The sequence below is a fragment of the Gekko japonicus genome, unplaced genomic scaffold, assembly GCF_001447785.1.
Source record: "Gekko japonicus isolate JY-2015 unplaced genomic scaffold, Gekko_japonicus_V1.1 scaffold569, whole genome shotgun sequence".
Classification (NCBI taxonomy): domain Eukaryota; kingdom Metazoa; phylum Chordata; class Lepidosauria; order Squamata; family Gekkonidae; genus Gekko; species Gekko japonicus.
The window spans coordinates 816799-838641 of NW_015164681.1; the positions used below are offsets into that span (position 1 = coordinate 816799).

General features: G+C 47.6%; 1 protein-coding gene across 1 annotated transcript in view; it reads right to left on the minus strand.

Annotated features, from left to right (window-relative positions):
* The window catches only part of TBC1D4 (TBC1 domain family member 4), a 166071-nt gene that overhangs the window by 7894 nt on the left and 136334 nt on the right, over positions 1 to 21843 (minus strand). The window contains exons 16-19 of the mRNA XM_015409319.1: positions 18486 to 18644; positions 13567 to 13725; positions 9666 to 9910; positions 2197 to 2340 (exon numbers count right to left, since the gene is read on the minus strand). Coding sequence (XP_015264805.1) covers positions 2197 to 2340; positions 9666 to 9910; positions 13567 to 13725; positions 18486 to 18644 — 707 coding nt within the window. The remainder of the gene's footprint in view (positions 1 to 2196; positions 2341 to 9665; positions 9911 to 13566; positions 13726 to 18485; positions 18645 to 21843) is intronic.

Here is a 21843-nt window from a genome sequence, read left to right on the forward strand (position 1 = left end):
CATTATGAAAGCATTCTGAGAGCATAGGAAAAAACGTGCTGCTCCTTATTTTAAGGAACCCAGAGTTTTTAATTAGACGATGCACAAGGTAACGAGCCAACGGAAGCCAAACTGGCTGAATATCACCTAGTGATGTAAAGGCAAGACATTGCCACAAACTTACACCAATCCCAAATCAACTTCCAGCTGGCTTGTTTGTGTCAATATTCAGCAGGGCTCTTATTATAAGAAAATCATCCGTACTTCTCTCTCACTCACACATGTTAGGTCAACGAGCAAAACCAACACCAGATACAAGGTATTAAAAGCAAACTGTATGGGTAAGAACATGACCAAAAGATCTTGTTGTTTTCCTTAAAAACATCACTAGTATAAAAGGTAAAAGGTAACGGTTCCCTTGCTCGAAAGCCAGTCGAATTCGACTCTAGGGTTGCGGTGCTCATCTCCGTTTCAAAGCCGATGAGCCAGCGCTGTTCAAAGACGTTTCCGTGGTCATGTGGCCGGCATGACTAAACACCAAGGCGCACGGAACGCTGTTCCCTTCCCACCGAAGTGGTCCCTATTTATCTACTTGCAATTTCTTGCTTTCGAACTGCTAGGTTGGCAGGAGCTGGAACTAGAGACGGGAGCTCACTCCATCATGCGGCACCCGGGTCTCGAACTGCTAAACTACTGATCTTCCACAGCCTGCAGTTCAGCGTCTTAACCATAGAAAGGGAGGGTCAAATACCTTCCAGGACAGAACTGTTCCATTACCAGCTTAGAAGGAAGGACCAAAACTGTCAATCCCAAAATACTAATAACCCAAAAGGGTATCAGTTAGATAAGGTGCTTAACTAGTGACAGTATCTGAAATATCACTTCCCTCATTAAGAGAGTATTTGCACGATTTCAGCTTATAGCGTGTTTCTTTATTCTAATATTTACTTTTAAAAAATGTTTATTTTCTTATTTGATTTCAGAGGAGTGTGATCTATGCTAGGAGTGAGCATACACAATTGCAAAGTATAACTTTTTCCTTAAAAGGCCATTTCACACATTATGTGTTTTATGTGGACACTGGGATTGCAGATGAATTGCAACCAGTTTTTCGGCAGACAAGTCAGCACACGCAAGAAATACGTAAGTAAGGGGTCAGTCAGTCTAAATCTCATGTATTGTAACCCCTCTTTCTTAAGCAACATGGCTCTTTCACACACCAACGTGAATTCATTTTACATTTCACAAGACCACCATATGAGCAATTTCTGCAATAGAAGAGACTGGATTTATACCCTGCCCTTCAGTACCTGAAGGAGTCTCAGACTGGCTTACAATGTCCTTTCCTTTTCCTTCCCCAAAACAGACACCCTGTGAAGTAGGTGGGGCTAAGAGAGCTCTTTCGAGAACTGCTCATGAGAGAACAGCTCTGAAAGAACTTGTAATTGACCCAAGGTCATACCAGCAGCTGCATGTGGAAGAGTGGGGAATCAAACTTGGCTCTCCCAGATTAGAGTCCGCACTCCTAACCACTACACCAAACAGTAGCAACTATATCTGGGTCAAACCATTATCTTTGGTACAAGGCTCAAAGGAAAGCACACCATGAAAGTGTTCCAATCTTATATCCATTATCATGGCTTCAGTGGAGCGATCACCTCACTTGCTGACGCCAAAGTTCCACCAAAGGAAAGGCTGTGCACACAAGAAGACGCTGAAATTGCAGACTGCTAATATATTGCTAATAAAGAAAGTCAAAAAGGTACAAACGTACTATACGTACAATCAAATTATAAGAGTCCTTCAATAAAGTATATCAACACTGAATTGTTCCAGAAATGGTTTGTATAGATTCCGCAACGGTAATCCAACAAAGGTTCCAGATATTGGTAACTTCATTTCAATATTCTTTCTCAAGAAACAATAACCGTTACATATTTCATAAGCACCCGAGTTACCTGGAGTTACCTGGGAAAGGGGACAGACTGTACCACTAGTCTAGATACACCTTAATACTTGGCTAAATAATAATAATAATAATCAGACTTCATAATTCTTCAGAACACAAGAAATCTGAGTACAACCTCATGTTTAAAAAATGCAGAGATCAAAACAGTTTTAGCTTCCTGCCAATGCTCATCCAGCCAGATTTGTTGGCTAAAATGGTACCTGTCAATCAGCCAAAAAAAAAAAATCCTTACCAAATACTCTAGCTACAAATCCCAATGGAAACTGCGAAGCAAGTAAGGTGAGAAACCAAGGTGCGGCGTAAAGGCTGGGACTGATTTCGTTCTCTTCAAGGTGGTTGTAGAGGTCCCTGTGGTAGTCGTGGAGAAGCCGGGACAGCTGGTACATCTGGATCTACCATGACATACAAGGGGGGGGGGAATAAAACCATTAAGACTGGGAGCGGGAGCGATGCAGCGGTTAAGAATGCCGGATGTGTGCCTGGGAGACTCAGGTCTGAATCCTCGATCATGCCACGGAGGCCTGTCATACCCTCTCAGCCTAATCTACCTCACGTGGTGGTTGGTGAGGATAAAATGGAGGAGAGAATGACGTCAGCCGCTTTGGGTCCCCATCGGGAAGAAAGGCGGGGTAACAATGAAATAAATAAACAAATCACAGGGTTCATCTAATGACTTTTATCTGAAATGGGAAAAGCAGGAAAGAGCTCTTCTCAGTGGGTTTGTAGTGGGGATGCACACCGCTGGAGGCCGAAGGTTCGCCACAACATTAGCCGGTGAGGAGGCATCCCTGAGGTAGTAGTTTATGAGGAATTTGGGAGGAAGGTGGCTCTGGTGTCCTCAGACATTTGAGAAGGTAAAATAGACCTGTGGCAATCCTAATAGTCCAGACTAGCCCAATCTCCTCAGAGTTTAGAAGCTAAGCAGGATTGGTACATGGATGAACGACCACGGAGGAAGACTGGGAGTGATATGTGGGGGAAGGCCGCAGCAAACCACCTCTGGTCATCTCTTGCCTTGAAAAACCCCGTGAGGCAGAACTTCATGGGGTCGCCATCAGTCGCAACCAGTGTTCCCTCTAAGCTGAGTTCGTGTGAGTTAGCTCACAGTTCTTCAGCCTCCAGCTCACACATTTTTTGTCTTAGCTCAGGAAGGATGGCTCCAGAGCAAACTGATTTATGCAGCAGCCAAATCGCTCGGCTCACAACTTTAATGCCGGTAACTCACAGAGTAGAATTTTTGCTCACAAGACTCCACAGCTTAGAGGTGAACACTGGGACTCCCAACTCAGTGGCACAGTTTTCCTTTACCTTAGAAGATACAGGACATGAAGGAACCCCCCTAAGCAATAAATCATTCCTCGTTGGCCTAAATTCCTCAAGGGGGACTCTGTGAGGAACGTGACCAGTGTTCCCTCTAAGCTGAGTTAGTGTGAGACAGCTCACAGTTTTTTAGCCTCCAGCTCACAAATTTTTGTCTCCCCTCAGGAAGGATGGCTCCAGAGCAAACTGATCTATGCAGCAGCCAAATCGCTTGCTCACAACGTTAATGCCAGTAGCTCACAAAGTAGAATTTTTGCTCACAAGACTCCACAGCTTAGAGGGAGCACTGAACGTGACCCTTTTGCCAGGACACTGCTCGGCTTCAAGAAACTGTGGATGAACAATATAGGTAAAGCCTGACATTTCCACCAGGGAGAATAACGGCAGCTCATGGCGTAGGTTTCTCCAGTGAACATGAACAACGGGAGAGAAGGAAAGGATTAAACTCCCCTCCCCGTGCCCTTTCCTCCTTGAAAAGGCAATCCCTTCTGCTGCATTAGCAAAAGAAAAGAGTGTGGGTCTTAAAATATACAGGGAAGAAGCTGCCCTGGGTAGCTGAGCCCTCAGGAGGAGGAATTTGTAAGACCCATTATCAAAAAATGCTAAGCTGCTCCCGCGGGATGGCTGAAATTTGGCACCGGTTCAAACTCAATGGTCGAAGAAGTTTACTTTGCAGGACGGGTCGATGCTCCGGCTCAGAGGAACCCGGAATGCTGAGCTGCTGGACTTTATGTGCCTTATCTGGTGGGGGGAGAAGTCAATGTATCTCCTCAAGAAGCCAGGAATGTATATCTCTGTTTGCAAAATGCTTCGCTTCCTAGTCATTTGATAGACTTCCACGTGTCTCCCCCTCCAACCCGCCCCTCCGGTCATCCCCCCTAAAAAGCCCCCCCCCCCAAGCCTAAAAAAACCTCCTCCCACCCCCACCCCCTCCGGCTGCAAATTCTATTCATTTCCTTGACTTATTGCCATTCTGAGCACATGGACTCCCCATCTCCTCCGAAAGAGAAATGAGAAGCCGGCAGATATTGATTAGCTGTCAAGTCCTATTATATTGTTAATGGAGTTTTTAAACTTGAGAAAGAAGCCTAGTGCCTCAGGCAGGAAACAGCTAGACAGGAGAACAGCCCGATTCCAGGCAGGGTTACTCGGAAGCAAGTTCCGATGTATTGAATACGACACAGTTTCCAAAACAGCATTGCCCCCATATGCCGCTTCTGCAGGTATATCTGACTGTACCTGCCGCGGAAGCCTCCTTGTTTTAATGCCTAGGCGAAGTACCTGGGTGGTAAAACATATTTATTTTTATTGTTTTATTTATTTAATTTATACCCCACCCTATCCCATAAGTGGGCTCAGGGTGGCTTACAGCATAACATCCATAAAACAATAAAAACAATGAAACCGTAGATGGCACGATAAACAATAACAAGGACCCCCCCCCGTCGCCTCCAATCAGGTGGATATGAAGCACTCATCTGACACTCCGCCATCCCTCGCAACCCCTCCACCCAAGGAGGTGGAGGTTAGGGGAGCTGATCTGGTATATGTTTCTTGTTTTCATTCACTGATCTGTTCTTAATGTTTAATTGTTATTATTCTGCTGTAAGCCACCCTGTGCTCTAAGAACATAAGAACATAAGAGACGCCAATGTTGGATCAGGCCAAAGGCCCATCCAGTCCAACACTCTGTATCACACAGTGGCCAGAAATACCAGGTGCCATCCGGAGGTCCACCAGTGGGGCCAGGACATTAGAAGCCCTCCCACTGTTGACCCCCCCAAGCACCAAGAAGACAGAGCATCACTTGCCCCAGAGCCCCTATCTATACCTTGTGGCTAATAGCCACTGATGGACCTCTTGTAGGGAAGAGCGGCCTAGTAAAACTAATTAATTAATTAATTAAATAAATATGGGTACCCCAGAAAACTCCAGTGCCCAATAATATTATCTAAAACAGCAAGGCACTGGGAACGGGCCATGAACAGGGGAGACCAGAATGGTTGAGCACCCGCCACCTCAAACAAAAGCCTGGCAGAACAGCTCCATTTTACAGGCCCTGCGGAACTGTAATGTCCCGCAGGGCCCTGATCTCGGGTGGGAGTGGGCCAGGACTGAAAAAGCCATGGCCCTGGTCGAGGCCAGATGGACATCCCTCGGGCCCGGGATCACCATATAAATAAGAATTATAAAACACTAAATCACACCTGGCTTGGTAGCTCGCTCAAATTAGCATGCCGAAATGATGCAAAAACATCCTGAAGAAGAATACCCAAAGGAGAACACACATGCACCCCTACACCCTCAGGTCACATAATACCCCTAGTTAAATCTCAGAGCAAATGGTGATGTGCGGCTGGCAAAGGGGAGTCTCTCCACTCTGAACGCATACGTACGTGTCGTCAAGCTGCAACTGACAGTCGACTTATGGCAGCCCCGGTGAGAGGCTTTCAAGGCAAGTGAGAAGCAGTGGTTGGTCATTGCCTGCCTCTGCAGAGCCTTCCTTGGTGGTCTCCCTTCCAAGCACTGGCCCTGCTTAGCTTCCGAGATCTGATGAGATCAAGCTATACAATGCTGCCTTCTCTCCCCTGCACTCTGAAGGTAAGGTCAAGGTTCCCTTGCTCGAAAGCCAGTCGAATCCGACTCTAGGGTTGCGGTGCTCATCTCCGTTTCAAAGCCGAAGAGCCAGCGCTGTCCGAAGACGTTTCCGTGGTCATGTGGCCGGCATGGCTAAACACCGAGGCGCACAGAACGCTGTTACCTTCCCACCGAAGTGATACCTATTTATCTACTTGCAATTTCTTGCTTTCGAACTGCTAGGTTGGCAGGAGCTGGAACTAGAGACGGGAGCTCACTCCGTCATGCGGCACCCGGGTCTCGAACTGCTGAACTACTGACCTTCCACAGCCTGCAGTTCAGCGTCTTAACCACTTGAGCCACCGCAGCTCCATGCACTCTGAAGACCGTTCCTTAAAACTAGCTTCTTGCAGATGCCATTTGGAAACATCTTTACGACTTTCAAGTAGCTAACGAGTTTCTACTGCAGATGCCAAGTCTGTTCGGCACTGGCCTCCAGCGGACTGCCGCATCTGGTATTCACATGGCTTGGGGGGGGGGGAGTAGGCAGACAGCCCAAATACCTCCCTACGCAGGGCAAACAGCAGCTCCCCCTGAGACAAGAAAAGTTGGAGGGAGGGGGGTGAAGCAGTGTTCCTTCCCCCAGCCTTGAACCACACCCTCTCCACCAGCATAACAACTGCTTAAGAGTTTCTGGCTGATACACGCTCTTTGCTGTTTGGGAACGTGTTTTAATGCACTTGCTCGCGTGTGCGTGCCGGCAGCAACACGGCATACAAAGAGCAGAAAGATAGTTAAAAATAAAATAAAATCCCAGCATAATAACATCTCAGTGTATTAACAATCTTAGAGAAAGGTCTCTGAGAAGGAACGCTTGCTGCTCTCAGGCTGCAATCACACGAGCCTTTAGGTCTGACATAGGTGCGAATGCCGGACAGATCTAAAGGGAGCAATGAGATAGCAACATCTGGGAAGCGTCCCGCAGTCATCGACAACCCGTGCTGCTCCGACGCAGAAGCGGCGTTAAAACACACCGAGGAAAGTCCGGTAGTAAACGGGTTCCGACGGGCCAAGGACAGACTTTCCCCCGTCTGATCGCTCAAGCACGCTCTCAAGCCCTCGGGAGGGTCTGATTAGGCCATCCCGGCTCAGTGCCATTTCCCCCACCCCCTTCACAGTATGTGTATCATCGCATACTCCATAGGGGGCTCTCAGTGCGGAGGTGCGATTCCTTGTTTATGCGCATGGGGAACAAACGGCCAAAAAAACGCCAGACTCACCTGCAGTTTCGTCTGATCACACATTGACGGGCTGTGCCCGCCGCTATAAAGGGAGGTGTGATCTCGCAACTGTGTGTCAAATTCCTTCGGAGGAAACAGCCTCGCTTTCCCCTCTGCTTCAGCTGGTGTGTGTGACCACAGCCTTAGTGAGAATGCTGCCTCAGAGGAGGCAATTCACCCAAAAAGGAGACATTTAAAGGTGTGTGTGTTAAGAACATAAGAGAGGCCAATGTTGGATCAGGCCAAAGGCCCATCCAGTCCAATACTCTGTGTCACACAGTGGCCAGAAATACCAGGGGCCATCAGGAGGTCCACCAGTGGGGTCAGGACATTAGAAGCCCTCCCACTGTTGACCCCCCCTAGTTGTGCCCATCATGTTGGTGTTGTATTGTACCCCTAGTTGTGTTGTGCCCATCATGTTGGTGTTGTGTTGTGCCCATCATGTTGGTGTTGTATTGTACCCCTAGTTGTGTTGTGCCCATCATGTTGGTGTTGTGTTGTGCCCATCATGTTGGTGTTGTATTGTACCCCTAGTTGTGTTGTGCCCATCATGTTGGTGTTGTGTTGTGCCCCTAGTTGTGTTGTGCCCGTCATGTTGGTTCCGACTCATGGCAACCTTATGAACTCATGATCACCAAAACGCCCTCTGGTTGACAGCCTTGCTAAGGACTTGCAACTTGAGGACCATGGCTTCCTTGACTGAGTCAATGCCATAGCATCTTGAGTCTTCCTCTTTTCTTACTGCCTTCAACTTTTCCTAGCGTTATTCTCTTTTCCAGCGGCTCTTGTCTTGTCATCATGTGACCAAAGTTTTGACAGCCCCAATCAATGCTCCCTCTAAGCTGTGGAGACTTGCGAGCAAAAATTCTACTTTGTGAGCTACTGGCGTTAAAGCTGTGAGCAACTTTTCGGTGAAATTTGGCTACTGCATAAATTAGTTTGCTCTGGAGCCATCCCTCCTGAGCTAAGACAAAAACGTGTGAGCCGGAGGCTAAAAAACTGTGAGCTGGCTCACGCTAACTCAGCTTAGAGGGAACACTGGCCCCAATTTAGTCATAACAATATGTGACTAATAAATTCCTCCTTGGCATCCAAGCTGCTGAGTCTGCACAACTCCAAAATTTTACTTCTACAACGGCCACATCCTAAAGTGCCAGCCGTTGCCTTTAGCTGTGCCACCTGAGGGTTCAAGGTAGTGGTTTACTTACAACATGGAAACATGAGTTGGGCACCCTGCCCTCATGAATGAACAGCCCTAACCAGCCTTTGGTATCAGTCTGTCCCCTCAAAATCACTTCTGCATTCTGGTTCACACAGAAGTAATTTATGTGAAACTCTGGCACTTCAGTGCTTTGGGGTTGATTTCTCTTGGAACCTTCTCAACTCTGAGGTTGGTTCCTTCCCTACATTCTCCTCAGCGATTGCACTACCACGTATTTTCAGTACTCGCCCCACCACCTTCACTGTGCCACTGTTGCCCCCAGTTCCAACAGGATGAAGATTTATACCCCGCCCTTCACTTGGAGTCTCAGAGCAGTTTACAATCTCCTTTCCCTTCCCCTCCCCACAACAGACACCCTGTGAGGGAGATGGGGCTGAGAGAGCTCTTTCCAGAACGGCTCCTGAGAGAATAGCTCTGAAATAACTTTTAACTGACCCGATTCTCCCAGATTGGAGTCCATGCTCCCTAACCACTACACCAAACTGGCAAACAGGAACAGAGGGACGTCTTCTTGCCACCTCGCTTCCTGTCCTGTGCTTTTCATGTCCGTTCAGTGGGCTTGCCAACTGCCCACTGAGAGAGGGCAATCCCCCACCCTAGAAGATTCGAGGAGCAAAAGAAACAAAAACGGAGGGGGCGTAGCATCCACGGGGGTGACGCTTCAGAATGTTCCCAATATGTATGGTCAAGACCACAGCGACTTTACATCCTCCAAAACTCTACCCGGAAGCGATGCCACATCCTTGGCAACGCTCTGTGAATTACCCCAAGCCAGCATGGTCTCTACTATAGAGATGGGGAAATTCCTACAGCGTCATGGAGGATACAGCATATGGAGCAGAGGTCCATCAGTGGCTATTAGCCACAAGGTATAGATAGGGGCTCTGGGGCAAGTGATGCTCTGTCTTCTTGGGCTTGGGGGGGCCAACAGTGGGAGGGCTTGTAGTGTCCTGGCCCCACTGGTGGACCTCCTGATGGCACCTGGTACTTCTGGCCACTCTGTGACACAGAGTGTTGGACTGGATGGGCCTTTGGCCTGATCCAACATTGGCGTCTCTCTTATGTTCTTATGTGATCTCATATCCCCTGAAATCCCACCCTCCCCAGACACCATCTACAAAGTTTCCTGGCATTTCTCCTACACGGTGGCTAGCAATCCTTCGACTCAGCCACTGGCAAACACAACCCACATCGCCTGGCTGAGGCTAGCGGGCTGGGATTCAGCCCACGCACCGTCTTACGTGATGCGGCCTCAAACCCGCGTCCTGCTCTCAGTATCGCAACGTGCTCCGAACTGATTTCCGTTCTCCGGCCTCACCTGCAGCGACATCATGTCCGGCCTGTACTGCTTCCGGAAGCCCAGGTCGTACATGAGGAACTTCAGCATTTCAAAGGCTTGCTCTTCGCTCATGTGGAGAAGCAGCACTCCGGCCACGAAGCTGATACCTTGGCAATAGCCCACCTCCTTGTCCAGCAAGGAGTAGGCTTTCAGGAGATTGAAGAGTGAAAGCTGCCCTGCTCCCAACTGAGCAGAGAAATAAGGGTGCGTCGGAAAGGTCCTGCCTGGAACGAGAACAGGGAGGGGAAAGGGCTGCGGTCAGTTTTTAGAACTCACTCGCACGCTTTTAGGATAGCAGTGGGGTAGCAGGTTCATCTGTTCAGGGAGCACAAGGGACCCATTTAACCAAAGAGGTAAAGGAGAGGTCCCCAGCCTTTTTGAGCCGGTGGGCACCTTGGGATTTCAGACACAGAGAAGGCGGGCGCAACCACAAAACGGCCAATGTGGGTGGGGGGGAGCCAATCATAAAATAGCCACTGCAGGAGGCAGAGAGAAACACACAAACACAGGAAGCTCAAATACGGGGGACAAGAAGGATAGTTTTTAAAAATGTACTTGGGAAGAAAGGAGGAGGAGGAGGAGGAGATTGGATTTATACCCCGCCCTTCAATCGGAGTCTCAGAGCAGCTTACAGTCTCCTTCCCCTTCCCCTCCCCACAACAGACACCCTGTGAGGTAGGTGGGGCTGAGAGAGCTCTTCTGAAGACCGCTCTTGAGAGAACAGCTCTGAGAGAACTTGTAACTGCCCCAAGGTCACACCAGCAGCTGCATGTGGAGGAGTGGGGACTCAAACCCAGTTCTCCCAGATTAGAACCACTACACCAAACTGGCTCTCAGAGAGGATAAAATAAACACTATGGTGGCAGTTTGGGCTTCGCGGAAGATCCCCAGTACTAACCAGGAACCCCGCTGAGCAGTAGCCCCACCTGGCCATGCTCACTTTCTAAAAAAAGACTTGGTGGGTGTCAGAAAAGGTTCGGCAGGCACCACGGCACCCGTGGGCACCAATCTGGGGACTAGGGCTGCCAAATCCCCCCGGGGGGCGGATTTCCCCCCGCTTTGGAGGCCTGATTTCTGCCGCGGTGGAATCGGGCCCCGGGGGGAACTCCGCCCCCCGAACCATATGGTTCCCCCCCCGACGATCTGGGCCACGCCCCCAACGTGCCCTACATCCTGCGTCACTTCCGGTGACGTTCTGGCAGCGCACATGCGCTTTGCGAGCGCGCGCATCTGCAGCCAGCTCCCAGACCTAGCAAACGCTCCCCCGCCGGTGAGTAAATACGATTTGGCAACCCTACTGGGGACCCCTGAATTAAAGTGTCACAGTGGGCATCCAAAACTATTAATCTAAACAGCTAACCAGTTCTCCAAGGGGTTACAGACACGATGCCTTAACCCTAGATGAAACAATGAGAACTCTACCACACCAGCTGCCTCTACAAAACCTGGAACAGGAGGGGGAACGGTAAAGGCCGCTCCCCAATTTGACGGCACCAGTGGCAGGTCCACCTCCCTTCCCCTGCCCCTTGCCCAGTGCCAGTACCTACATCTGCTGTGCTGAAAGGAAGTACGGAAAGAGATTCACCCGGAGCAAGCAGTGAGAAACAGAGCTCTCGTCACTGGTAACATTTCCCTGGTATTCCGATCCACAGCTCAAAAGGAGTTATTAAGCTTCAGCAGAGCTGAATGTTGGTCGGAATGAGAAGAAGAGAAGAGACTGGATTTATACCCCGCCCTTCACTACCCGGAGGAGTCTCAGAGCGTCTTACAAACTCCTTTCCCTTCCCCACAACAGACTCCCTGTGAGGAGGGTGGGGCTGAGAGAGCTCTCTCGAGAACTGCTCATGAGAGAACAGCTCTGAAAGAACTTGCGACTGACCCAAGGTCACACCAGCAGCTGAACGTGGAGGAGTGGGGAATCAAACCCGGGTCTCCCAGATTAGAGTCCACGCTCCTAAACACTACCCCAAACTGGCTTTCACCACCACCGCACCCCGGCAGACACACAAAACAAAATGCTAAAAACAGGAATCCAGCAACAAGCAAATCTCAGCTTTCTTTTAAAAAAATAACTATGGGGAGGGGTTTTAAGTGAATTTTCCAAGTACGTGTGTGTGTGTGAGTGCCCCACATCAGGGTTGCCCACTGCAGCTTGGGAAATTCCTGAAGACTTGGGAGGGGGGGTTGCTTGGAGACTGCAGAGGTCAGGAAGGGGAGGGGATGGGATGCCGCCATGGAGACTATCCTCCGAAGCTGCCATTTCCTCCAGAGGAACTGATATCTGCAGCCTACCAATTAGTTGCAATTCTGGGAGAACTCCAGGCCCCACCTAGAAGTTGGTAACCCCACCCTACCTAAGCCCCCACTCCTTTCTGCAAGAGACTGCTGAAGTCCCTCTCTCTCCGACTAGCAAAACTGGAAAACGAATTGTGCAGAAGAGAAATTAAACACACACATAATGTTTTGCGTAACTTAATATAGGTCACAGAAATCCACTAACTCTTGGTGTAAAATCTTAGAAGTGTTTTTTTCGGCCTGTCTAAGGGTTACCCCCAAACGGTTATTCCTCAAAAACCAGGCCATAATGCAGAAATCACAGTAACCCTGTTTATCCACACTAGCCCTGAAAACAAACAGACAGCCACTTTTCAGCATCTGTTGCTTGAGAGATTATTAACTCAGATGCACAACGATGGCCAATCAAGAAGGAAGCACATGTTCTAGGTGACCAGCAAGTTACTGTGCGCAGGGAAACAGGATTGCGAACCACAGTCAAGCACAGTTACCCCTCCAGTGGAGGAGGACTGATATCCTGTCTGGCATTCAGGTACACCCCCAGAAGAGCTTTACGCTCAGGAGATAAGAACTTCCCGGTGGTCCCCAGTCCAAGAGACATTTGGCTGTTCTCGAGTAGGGCTAGGGCTTTTTCTGCCTTGGCCCCTACCCGGCGGAACTCTCTGCCAAGTAACATCCATGCCCTAGCGGGACTTGTTGCCATTCCACAAGGCATGTAAGGCAGAGATGTTCCACCAGGCATACGGTTGAGGACAGCGATGGTCCTCCATCTGGTCCGGCACACCACTTCCTCTTCCGTTCCCCGCCTCCCTCCTCCACGAGGCAATGACGCTCCAGGAATTATCGCCATCAGATCGGCCTGGGCTGCTGCAAATCGCATCTTATGTATTATTTTAATTTTGAAACCTCTTGATAAGTTTTGTAATTTCACAGCTGTTGTACGCTGCCCTGGGCCCTGTCTTTTAGGGGAGGGCGGCCTAAAAGTCGGATTTAATAAATAAATACAATATATCCCCCACGTAACTGTCAGCAGCCCAGGATGGTGAGGAGTCTTGTCTGTTCCGTAAACACACAGAGCAAAGTTTGAGTCCAGGGGAACCTTTAAGGCCAACAAAGGCCCTTTCTGCGCTTTCCTTTTAATCCGTGTTCACTGCGGTGTCCTCCAAGCAAGTCTGCACTAAAATCGAATTCAACCTTCTTTTTAAACCATGATTCCACCCACCCCCCTCCTTCTGCACTAAAATCGAGTTGGACCTTTTTACTCCGGGTTTTTTTCTCATTCTGCATTACATCCCCTCCCTTCAGTGGTCAGTCCGGTTTCAACCTGCTGTTCCCCCAGTTTATGTGGATGCTGTTTTGCCCTGGGCTTAAATTGCCTCGACTCGCACACTGAGAAAATCCAGAGTGGCAAGCAAATGCGGAAAGGACCAATATTTAATTCTGGGATATAAGTTTTCCTGTGCGCACACACTTCTTCAGATACGTGGAAACAAGACTTCCCCAACCATTACATATAGGTGGTGGGGGGTTTAATTACATAAACGTACAGCAAGCCTTGCTCCCCAATTCACAACCCATGAGTTACCTAGATCGACAAGGATTGCGTGTTGCTGAGACGTCAGCTGTTTCAGGAGCTCTTTGTAGGAGATGTCGGGGGGCTGTTGCTTGTTCGACAGCCGATGTCGGACACGATGCTGCACGGCAAGGAACTGCCAGATTTCTCCCCGGCGGCTTTTTGGTACACCTGAAACATACCAAGGGGGGGGGGGAGAATTAAGTAATTAATTATATAAATAGAAGACCACTGAAAGAATTTCAGCGGAAACGGCAAAGTTTACTACTCATTTTACGGAAATAGCTATTTTTTTATTTTTAGAATTATCTGAATATCATATTAAAGCTGTGGGAGATATTGATTATAGTTTTAATCTTTGTATTGGGTATTCCACTAGTATTTCAATACTTAGTAAGAATAAAACTTAGATTTCGGCAAACGATTAAGTCAATATTCAGGTCTTAACGATTTAATTTTAGCGCATAAGTTAGTTTAACTATTAAAGATGTACCCTTTCTTATTGTTAATAGGTTATCGCTAACATTAGGAAAGTTCTTCTGTATTCTTTGAAAGAGAGAACCCATCCCAAAACCCTGTAATACTGATGTTTCGTTGTCTGCTTCTACATTTGAAATACGTATTCTTACGAATATATCTGATTTTACTTGTATGTAACAACCCATTAATATCTGATAAATCTGATGAATCTGCATTTTTCCTTACCCCCCCCCTTCCCTTTTGTATCCCATTTTTTGGGAGAAAATAAAAAAAATTAATCACAAAAAAAGAAAAAAATGAAATTGGAGGGGGAGAAACCTTACTTTTATTTATTTATGCTATTTATAGTCCGCCTTTCATACTGGGACTCAAGGTAGATTACAAAGCATCAATACAATCAACGGGATGGGACAGTCAATAAGCCATGAAATGTTTGGCACCCTCGGAAAGCCCTACTTAAGATGAGCGAAGCTGACCCACCAAATCACGTTATTTAAGCCATTAAACAGCGGACAAATAGAAGCTTGTCATGCTTACAGGATTATTCAGTTTCCCGAAAATAAGACCTACCCCAAAAATAAGCCCTAGCAGAATTTCTATGCATTTGTGGTATAAGCCCTAGTGTGTCTTCTTGAGAAAAAATAAATATAAGACAGTGTCTTATTTTCGGGGAAACACAGTAGTTATTTGCCTCGTTACTTGGGCATTTTGTACGCTATGGCTGTGATCACACGCACCTCTCAATCCGACATGGGTGCGAATGCCTGATGGAGCTAAAGGGAGCTATGAGACAACAACATCTGGAAAGTGTCCCACAGCTGTCGGCAACCCGTGCTGTTCTGCTGCAGAAACAGAGTTAAAAGACAGCGGGGAAAGTCCAGTAGTCAATGGGTTCCAACGGGCCACGAAGGGACTTTCCCCTGTCTGATCGCTCAAGCACGCTCTAAAGCCGTTGGGATGGTCTGATCAGGCCATCCCGGCTCGATGCCGTTCCCCCCCCCCTCTTTGCAGTGTGTGCATCATCGCATACTCCATAGGGGGCCCTCAGTGTAGAGGTGCGATTCCTCGTTTATGCGCATGGGAAACAAATGACCAAAAAACCCCAAACCACTCCGTCACAGTTGTATCTGATCACACAGTAACGGGCTGCACCTACAGCTACAGAGGGAGGTGTGATCTTGCTACTGCGTGTCAAATTATTCCTCCGGAGGAGATAGTCTCGCTTCTCCTCCGCTTCAACTGGCACGTGTGACCGCAGCCTATGTCACATGAACATCCTTGTGAGATCTGTATGATTAGCAGCATAGAAATAAAAGGATGTAATTTAGATTGCGGTAATATTTTAGTACTCATGGCAAGGAGACTGTGGGCATTCACACAATACCTTCATCTTGGTTGTAACAGTCCAGGCGTTTTGAGCTACTGATTGATAGGTAAAGGTAAAGCATGACTAAACACCAAGGTGCACGGAACGCTGTTACCTTCCCACCGAAGTGGTACCTATTTATCTACTTGCAATTTCTTGCTTTCGAACTGCTAGGTTGGCAGGAGCTGGAACTAGATTGATAGGGAGGGTCATTTGAAAGCTTCTCCCAAGCGACACACGCTGGGGAGGGACCGTGGCTCAATGGTAGAGCATCTGCTTGGTGTGCAGAAGGTCCCAGGTTCAATCCCCAGCATCTCCAGTTAAATGGACCAGGCAGTAGGTAACGTGAAAGACCTCTGTCTGAAGTCCTGGAGAGCTGCTGCCGGTCTGAGTGGACAATACTGACTTTGATAGACTGATGGTCTGATTCAGTATAAGGCAGCTTCATGTGTCTCCATCTGTGTTTGTGACCACGTTGATATCTATATCACGTCTCTATGTTCAGATGATACAGCCTTCCTTTCTGTCTATTCTTCTATTTAAGTAAAGGTTTCCCTTGCTCCAAAGCCAGTCGAATCCCACTCTAGGGGGCGGTGCTCGTCTCCGTTTCCAAGCCGAACAGCCAGCACTGTCCGAAGATGTTTCCGTGGTCACGTGGCTAGCATGACTAAACGCCAAGGCACACAGAACCCTGTTACCTTCCCACATTCTTCTATTTACTTTATTGTAAATATTTTGATTTGTACTGGTCACTGTCTGAATAAATCCAAATCTGACTTTCTGCCTACTAGTTTTCCTATTTCCTGAGCACAATGTGGTATAATCGATTAGGATATCAGACCAGGATGTGAGAGCTGAATTCAAATCTCGACTTGCCACGAAGATTACTAGCCAGTAACTCTCACCCCAACATACCTCATAGGGTTGTTGTGAGAACATCAATGCTCCATGTGCACTGTGTGAACTCACTAGAGAAGGGGGTGTGTCGAAAGGGTAACAGACACCTGCCCTGTGACGCAGATCTTGCAAAGCCTTCTCAGTCACTGAATACACTGGTAATTTTTGTCAAAATTTAATTCTAACCAGTTTACACTTTCGACTCCATAAATAGCATTATTCTATGCTTTAAGGGCTACACCGGCTGTTGCACATGTGTTTGGGGTTCTTAATTATGGTTAATATATTGTAAAATCAGTTTGAATTGAATACAGTTGAATTTCCTACAAGACAATTTTTCCCCTCTTTAATTGGGAGCAACCAAAAGGACCCCCAAAACAGCACGCGAGCTTTCTTTTACATTGTGCAATAAAAGTTCTATAGAACTCTTCCTGAGTAATAGTAATAGTAGTGATAGTAATATACTTTATTGTCATTGTACATAGTACAACGAAATTAAGAGGCAATCATTTCGGTGATCTACAACAATATTCATACACTCACACAACCATTCACAACTATCTCATAACTCCCCTAAGGTTCACATAGCAACTTAAAGCCACTAATGTCACCCAAATTCCAATTTCATACAGCATTTAAGGCAGTAATAGCTCTCGAATAAAAACTATTTTTAATCTGTTTGTCCTTGTTTTAATTGTCCTATATCTTCTGCCCGAAGGCAGCAGTTCAAACAGGGAATGTCCAGGGTGTGACAAGTCCTGCAGAATGTTCTTTGCTTTTTTCAAACATCGAGAACTATACAATTCCTCCAGGAATGGGAGGGGGCAGCCAATGATCTTCTGGGCTGTGATGATAACTCTCTGGAGTGCTTTCCTATCCACAGCCGTACAACTGGCAAACCAGGCACAGACACAGTATGTTAAAATGCTCTCTATTGAGCAGCGATAGAAGGACATCAATGTTTTCTCACTCAAATTATTTTTCTTTAAAAGTCTAAGAAAAAAGAGCCTCTGCTGGGCCTTCTTCACCAGAGCCATGGTGTTAGCGCTCCAGGTCAAGTTTTGCTGAATGTTACAAAATGATTAAAGGGGGGGGGGGATGTTTCAGGCCATGGATTTTAAGGCTCTTCTTGCTTGCATGCCTGACCTGTGCCAGCAGGCAAGCAGACATATTTTGGTACCTTCGGCAGCACTTTGCACCCTAGTTCCTCTGAGCAACACAAAAGTTTGCACATTCTTCTGTGCCATCTAGGGGTTGGTCGTAATAAAAGGTATGATATGCACTGTGGCTTGTTTTTGGATTTTGATTTTGGACGAGCACTACTGTAAACAACTTTTCGGGTTTTTCTTTTGTTTTTTCTCCTTGCCACAGAAATCATCTGGCCTTCTCTGAGCAGGAGTGATGGCATTCTTCCTTATTCAAATTCAGTTAGCATGGCCACATTCAGGCATCACAATTTCCCCACACCCTTTTTTACGCACCTATGGAGCGTGTTTGGAAGCTTCCAAGTTAGTGCAGCCTTCCAAATTTGCTGCGAATACTGATTTAGAAACTAACTGATTGATAGGTAACTAACTCTTAACCAGCCCAGGATCGCAACGGAAACTGGCATGTGACTGATGGCCTTGCAAATCAGAAAACCTGTCGGTGTGCTTTGTGCACTAAGACAGGAAGCACGAGAACCTGCAAATGGGTTTCATTCATGCCGGTGAGAGGGAAGCAGAGGCTTGCCGTGATATCTAAATGCTTCTTTTGCCTTTGCAAAAGCAGGAAGCCCCAGGAACCATTTTGGCACATGGGCTTCTCTCTCTTTTTAGTTTAAGTTATTCATCTCTGAATCTAACTCATGCAATCATATCGTCTGGTTCCATGAGGAAACCCATTTTTAAACCCCTGTTGGAGCCTACAGATGCTTATTCTGGGCCGTGCACTTCCCAATGGCCCATGCTAAACAAAGGGGGTCACTGATTTCATTAAACTACGACAACGCAGTTTTTCAACTATATAAACCACAGCAAAGAAACAGGGTGCGACAAGACTCAGTGGCTTGCCAATTCTGCATTAAGCTCCCGATGGCCTTAAGTTAGCCTTCAAATGGAAAAATCAAGAGGTCTGCGTAACAACTCTCGTCTTACTGTACTTTGACAGAAAAGACTCCTCTCATATGGCACGCATGCACACAAATTACCATCTTTCAGAGTCGCATGAATGTCTTCCATGTCGCATCTGATTTTGGCTCTGCAGTTTAAGAGCTTCTTGTCCCAGACATTGATCACATCTTTCTGACAAGTACCCACTTCCTCGTAGTCCAATTTAACCTTTCGCGATTGAAGCTCATCTCTGCTCGCTGCAAGAGATGGAGAAAGAGAACTCAAGGCACACACTACTTAAAGACCAATGATCACAGATGAGCAGTTGATACCAAGCAAATCATACATATGCTGAACTTTATGCATGTAAGCCATAGGCGAAGGTTATATCCGGCAGCTCATTTTGATGATGATGATGAGATTGGATTTATACCCCGCCCTTCACTTGGAGTCTCAGAGCAGCTTACAAACTCCTTTTCCCTTCCCCTCCCCACAACAGACACCCTGTGAGATGGGTGGGGCTGAGAGAGCTCTGACAAACACTGCTCTTTCAGGAACAGCTGTGCCAGAGCTTGTGACTGACCCAAGGTCACATCAGCAGGTGCAAGTGGAGGAGTGGGGAATCAAACCCGGTTCTCCCAGATTACAGTCCGCACACTCTGCACACACACAGGAAGACCTGCCTGACAGAAGGTGGGTGTCATTCTGCACCATTGTAGTTTTGTCTAAACTGGCTCTTAACTAGTTACTCTCTACAATATTTTGTAGTAAAGAATAATAAACTGGGGTGGGGGAAACCTCAAGGCATGTTTTTAAATAATCACTAGACTTCCAGCAAGATACAAAAAAGAAAATGTGTAAAGGTACACAAGAAACATGCGAGAAAGGAGCTACATCTCTTCCATAAGCCCAATATCAATTTATGTTCATCATATCCTTTTTGGTAATTCATACTGCGATTCTAAGCGGGTTACATCCTTCTAGTCAATGGGCACAGAAGGCTGCAACTCTGCTTAGGATAGGGTTGCCAAGTGCTTACCTGTTCCGGAGCGGGGGAGTCCAGCCTTGCTCCGGGAGTATTTGCGCGTGCACCACAAGCACGTCACACGGAAGTGACGCAAGCATGTCAGGGATGTTGGGGGCGGGGCCAGAACCATCCGAGGGAAAACCATAGAGTTTTCCCTTGGATGATTGTGGCCCCGACCCCAACGTCCCCGACGTGCTTGCGTCACTTCCGTGTGACATGCTTTGGGGGTGGTGTTCCCCCCGGGGGCCCGATCCGCCGGCGGCGGGGAACGGGCCTCCGGGGCGGGGGTTTCCCCACCCCCCGGGGGGACTTGGCATCCCTAGCTTAGGACGTCAAATATTGAGATATGCAAACCTAATATAACCAACTCCAATCTTATGTCCAGTACAAGTGCCAAGGCAATTCATCTTCCCTATTTGCATTCTGATAAGGGTGCTAAGTCTATGCCTCCTACAGTGACCAACAGTAATTATAATGCTGGGGGGCTCCTTAGCGATGCCCCGATAACAGATAAATCAGAACTGACCTTAACAGCAACTAACCAGGGTTTGTTTACCAACTTCAAATCCTAGAGCCAAATTAGATGTGATGCCCTCTGTTATGTATTGTGTTATATGGATAGCCTGAGTGAGCCTGAGCTTCAGTCACAAGCTCCATAGACTCTCCGTATCCAAGAATCAACAGCCTGAATGGCTGCCGTTGTGCAATGGACCAATCAGGGAAGACTTTGACTTTCGGCGGGAACAAACCCTACTGGTCCTAAGCACTCGCTCGTGATTGGACCTTACTGTTCTAGGGGTGCAGTTTAGCCAATTCCAAACTGTATATAAGTTGGGGTTGTTCTGTGTTGTGTTCTGTTCTAATAAACTGGAATCACTGGTTGAAGAAAGAGCTGTCTGAGCTTCGGCGGTTCGAACCCCACCGCGGTCAGGGTGAGCTCCTGGCCCTACGTCCCATCTCCCGTCCACCCAGCGGTTCGAAAGCCCGTTAAAGGGCAAGTAAATAAAATGGGGACCTGCTATTAGAGCGGGGGGGCACCCGTCCCTGGCATAGCAGCAATGGCGGAGAATGGAGAATGGAGAGCGATGAACGGCGGCGGCGGAGAAAAAATGGTGGCTGGCAAGGCGAGGAGGCCGGACCAACAAGGTGCGGAGGCGGAGCAACACGGCAGGCCGGAGCCTGACTTGGACGGAGGCACGGAAGCACGGAGTGGTCCAGGCCTGGAGGCAGAGTTACGACAGCCGGAAAAAAGCAGAACAGCGAAGACCTACGCTGGAGGAGGGTCGCCGCCGGCCTGCCCCCTCACAATAAGAAGATCTGCTACAACAGGATAAGGGTGCCTGGTAGGCTTCCCACCTCCCCTTCATATGTGGCCCTAGATTAGATTGGCTAATTGGAATTGTAAGCCGCTCAGAGCCCCTAGGGGGTGAGCGGGATAGAAGTCGAAGGTTAAATAAAAAATAAATAAAACAAATCTCCCTGCACACCACAGTCCCAATCCAAACCCCCTGCAACTGAGCATTGAGTTCTGAGCATGGAACTCGCAATGTACATCTGACTGAATGTCCTTCTGGCAGATCTGAGGATGCTGTAACACGCAGTTAGGCCCTCTGTGTCAATGATATCATGTTCAGTAAATGCAGGATCTTTTAATTTCCAAATATGGCTGGCAGGGGAGAAATGGAAAAAAAGCTGAAGAACGAGCATTAAACCCTCAGTCTAGTCCTGATTTCACCTCACCTAGAATCCCTGAGGTAAACTACTGATTGAAAGGCCCAATGCAATTATTCCCTCAGCCAGGCCAACATAAGACTTCCGCCTGGCCTCAGAACCCATCCTTTTGCTTGTCAAATGTTCTTTAGTACACAGAATTTACTAGGAGGGGAAGAAAACACTGTTCTGAGGAACATGAATGATGGTGTGAAATCCCTATTTTTCATCTCACCCCTCGGACATTTCAGGCTGTGGCAGGGATTATTATCAAAGTCACGACAACATTTTGAAACACACAAAAGAATGGAGTCTTGAGAAAAGCAGAAAAAGATTCTCTCCACATGCACCTTACCTTCTGTAAAAGCAACACAGTCGTCATTCAAAGCCTCCTCGACAGCATTAGAAAGAAATATTTTATTAGTATTTTGGTGACATGTTTCATATAAAGTGTATGAGAGAGAAAGAGAATGTGCTTGTGAGAGAGAAAGCGAGTGCAAGTGTGTGTGAGAGAGCATCAGAGTGTGTGTGTGTGTGTGAGAGAGTGTGTGTGTGAGAGAGCATCAGAGTGTGTGTGTGTGTGAGAGCATCAGAGTGTGTGTGTGAGAGAGTGTGTGTGTGAGAGAGAGTGTGTGAGGGAGAGAGTGTGTGTGTGTGAGAGAGAGAGCATCAGAGTGTGTGTGTGTGTGTGTGTGAGAGAGAGAGAGTGTGTGTGTGTG